The sequence below is a fragment of the Augochlora pura genome, unplaced genomic scaffold (assembly GCF_028453695.1).
Source record: "Augochlora pura isolate Apur16 unplaced genomic scaffold, APUR_v2.2.1 APUR_unplaced_2260, whole genome shotgun sequence".
Taxonomy (NCBI): Eukaryota; Metazoa; Arthropoda; class Insecta; order Hymenoptera; family Halictidae; genus Augochlora; species Augochlora pura.
The window spans coordinates 1-2,505 of NW_027582394.1; the positions used below are offsets into that span (position 1 = coordinate 1).

The window sequence follows — 2,505 nt, forward strand, 5'->3', positions numbered from 1 at the left end:
GGTCGCAGAGTCCTTCAATTACGCGGATTTGGCGGAGTCTCAGCGGCACGACGTGGAGTTGCAGGCGTACGTGCGCGGTGAAATTAAGAACAATTTACGCTTCGAACGGATGCGCCTACCCGGTTCGGACACCGAAGTGACCTGCGACGTATCTACAGGTACTCCGCGACCTTTCGTCACGGGACGATTCAGACGAGCCGTGTTTGATTCGGTGCATCGCCTGGCGTATCCGGGTGTTAAAGCGACGACAAGACTCGTGACAGAACGATATACGGCCGTCTGTCAAAGCTGATTGCCGGAGTTGGACTCGCGGGTGTGTTCCGTGTCAGCGCGCCAAAACGACCAAACACGTGTCCGCGCCGCCGGGAAGATTTGACGTGCCGACCGGAAGATTCGAGCACGTGCACATTGACATTGTGATTCTTCCGGTCTCGGAAGGGTTCAGATACTGTTTAACATGCGTCGACCGTTTTACGCGTTGGCCCGAGGCTTTCCCAATCCGGGATCAAGAGGCCTCGACCATGACACGCGCCTTTTACGAGGGCCGAATCTCTCGGTTTGGCCCCTCGCTACGCGTGACGACCGATCGAGGTCGACAGTTCGAGTCGCGTCTGTTTCAGGCTTTGTCGCAACTGACGGGCGCAACCCACTGGCGGACAACGGCCTACCATTAGGCGGCGAACGGAATGGTGGAAAGATTCCACCGCCAATTTAAGGCAACAATCCGCTGCCACCAAAATGTCCGCTGGACAGAAGTTCTTCCCACCATCTTGCTAGGCATCCGCGCAGCCTGGAGAAAGGATTTAAAATCCACCGCAGCGGAGCTGGTGTATGGCAAAACACTGCGCCTACCAGGGGGATTCCTGGCCCCACAAAAAGCAGAGTCGCTGTCGCTGCCAAGGGATTTTGTTGCGGGATTGCGAGAGCATTTCGCGACTCTCGCCCCGACGCCTGGCAGCAACCATGCAACAAAACGCATTTTCGTTTTTAAGGACCTTCCAACGGCGGAGCACGTTTTCCTGCGGCACGACGCCGTCCGAGGAATCCTCCAACCACCTTACGATGGTCCATACAGGGTCATCGACCGAGAGGATCGGTTTTACTCCCTCTGCATCCGAGGCAAGCCGGTTACGCTCACCGTGGATCGTCTAAAACCGGCGTACTTGCTGGATAAAGATCCAGCACCGCCGTCATTTCTAGGGGAATTGCAGCCGGCGTTACCTGTAGAACCCACAGGGCAGCCGCCCCACTCATCGCCACCATCGCGAGATCCGGCGTTACCGCCTCCCATACCAGTACCAGCTAACGCGGACTTCCGCACCACACGTTTCGGAAGAAGAGTGCGTTTTCCGGACCGATTACAAATTTCGTGATTGAGTCAATCACTGTCGGAGGGGGGGGGGGGTGGCGGCGACAAACCGGCGCCACGTCTCCGCCATGTGTTTAGTTTTAGGACGAAAGAATGTTTGGACGAATGGACCAGGTCGCGTGCTGTGCGATAGCGTCAAGCGGATGTTTGGACGATTGGTTCGAGTGTCACAGAGAGTGAATGCATTAAGTGAGTTTAGAGTGAAAGAATGTGAGAATGAGAGACAATGATTTTCGTGGGAATGCATGAGCGAGCGAACGGCTAGTCTGTAAGTTAGTTTAGTAAGAGCGTTCGGCGAGTACAGTACGCGGGCATCGCGGGTTTGTACCGACCGTTACCTTGTAATAAATTGAGTCTAGTTAAACCAAGTCAAACGTTTCTTCCACCGCTGTTCCCGCTTCCACAGTACTGACAGACTGAACTTTTATTGAATAGCTTGTGGGTTTATATATGTCTTATAATCGCGTAGGGAGATGTCTTTTAGTGGGGGCTTCCAGGAGGCCCGAACGATTGTTTCGGGAACGCCGCCCGGCCTCAGCTTCACACGGGCGATGTCTTCTACCGGGAGGTCCAGCCGTTGTCGCGAATGCGATGCCCGACTTCCTGCTTCACACTCGCATGGACTATCGAAAGCATGCCATTTTGAAAATGTTGCCGATACCATTTCTTCGAGGTTCATGCTTTTCGTCGTATTTATCGTCGGTATTGACACAGATAAAATATAACTTTTTTCATGTATAACTATCGTATGGTTGCAAGTTGTACAACGGATAGTACGAGATAATTGATGTTCCGTTATCAATTTCAACTCATGCACGTGTTGGATTAATGTGAGCAGAAATTCTGATGCGTCCTGTTGAACATTTTGTATGAATGTACCGCCTACTAGTTCACGTACTGCAGAAGAACTCAGTGAGGTACTTTTCTTATTCATATAATCATCTGCTATAATTTTTAATTGGTCATTGGAATCATGTTGAAGAAGTGCACTCCGTATATTCGTGCAATGTAACAAACATTGCATACATACGTTGGCGTAACAAGAAACATGATCGTTGTTAACAAATTCTTTTACATACGCAAAGATTGGAAGATCGTTGTTCATTGTATTTTGCGATTTCATTATATTAATTGAC

The 2,505-nt window shown here is 50.9% G+C and overlaps 1 protein-coding gene across 1 annotated transcript; it reads left to right on the forward strand.

The window, feature by feature from the left end:
* The first annotated feature begins 686 nt into the window (after positions 1–686).
* On the forward strand, positions 687–1,373 carry LOC144477601 (uncharacterized). Its single transcript, XM_078195327.1, has one exon. It carries the CDS (start codon positions 687–689, stop codon positions 1,371–1,373), a length of 687 nt encoding a protein of 228 aa, XP_078051453.1.
* Positions 1,374–2,505: the final 1,132 nt, after the last annotated feature.

Coding starts and splice junctions, on each gene's coding strand:
- LOC144477601 (XM_078195327.1), top strand. CDS start 687: ATGGTGGAAAGATTCCACCGCCAATTTAAGGCAACAATCCGCTGCCAC.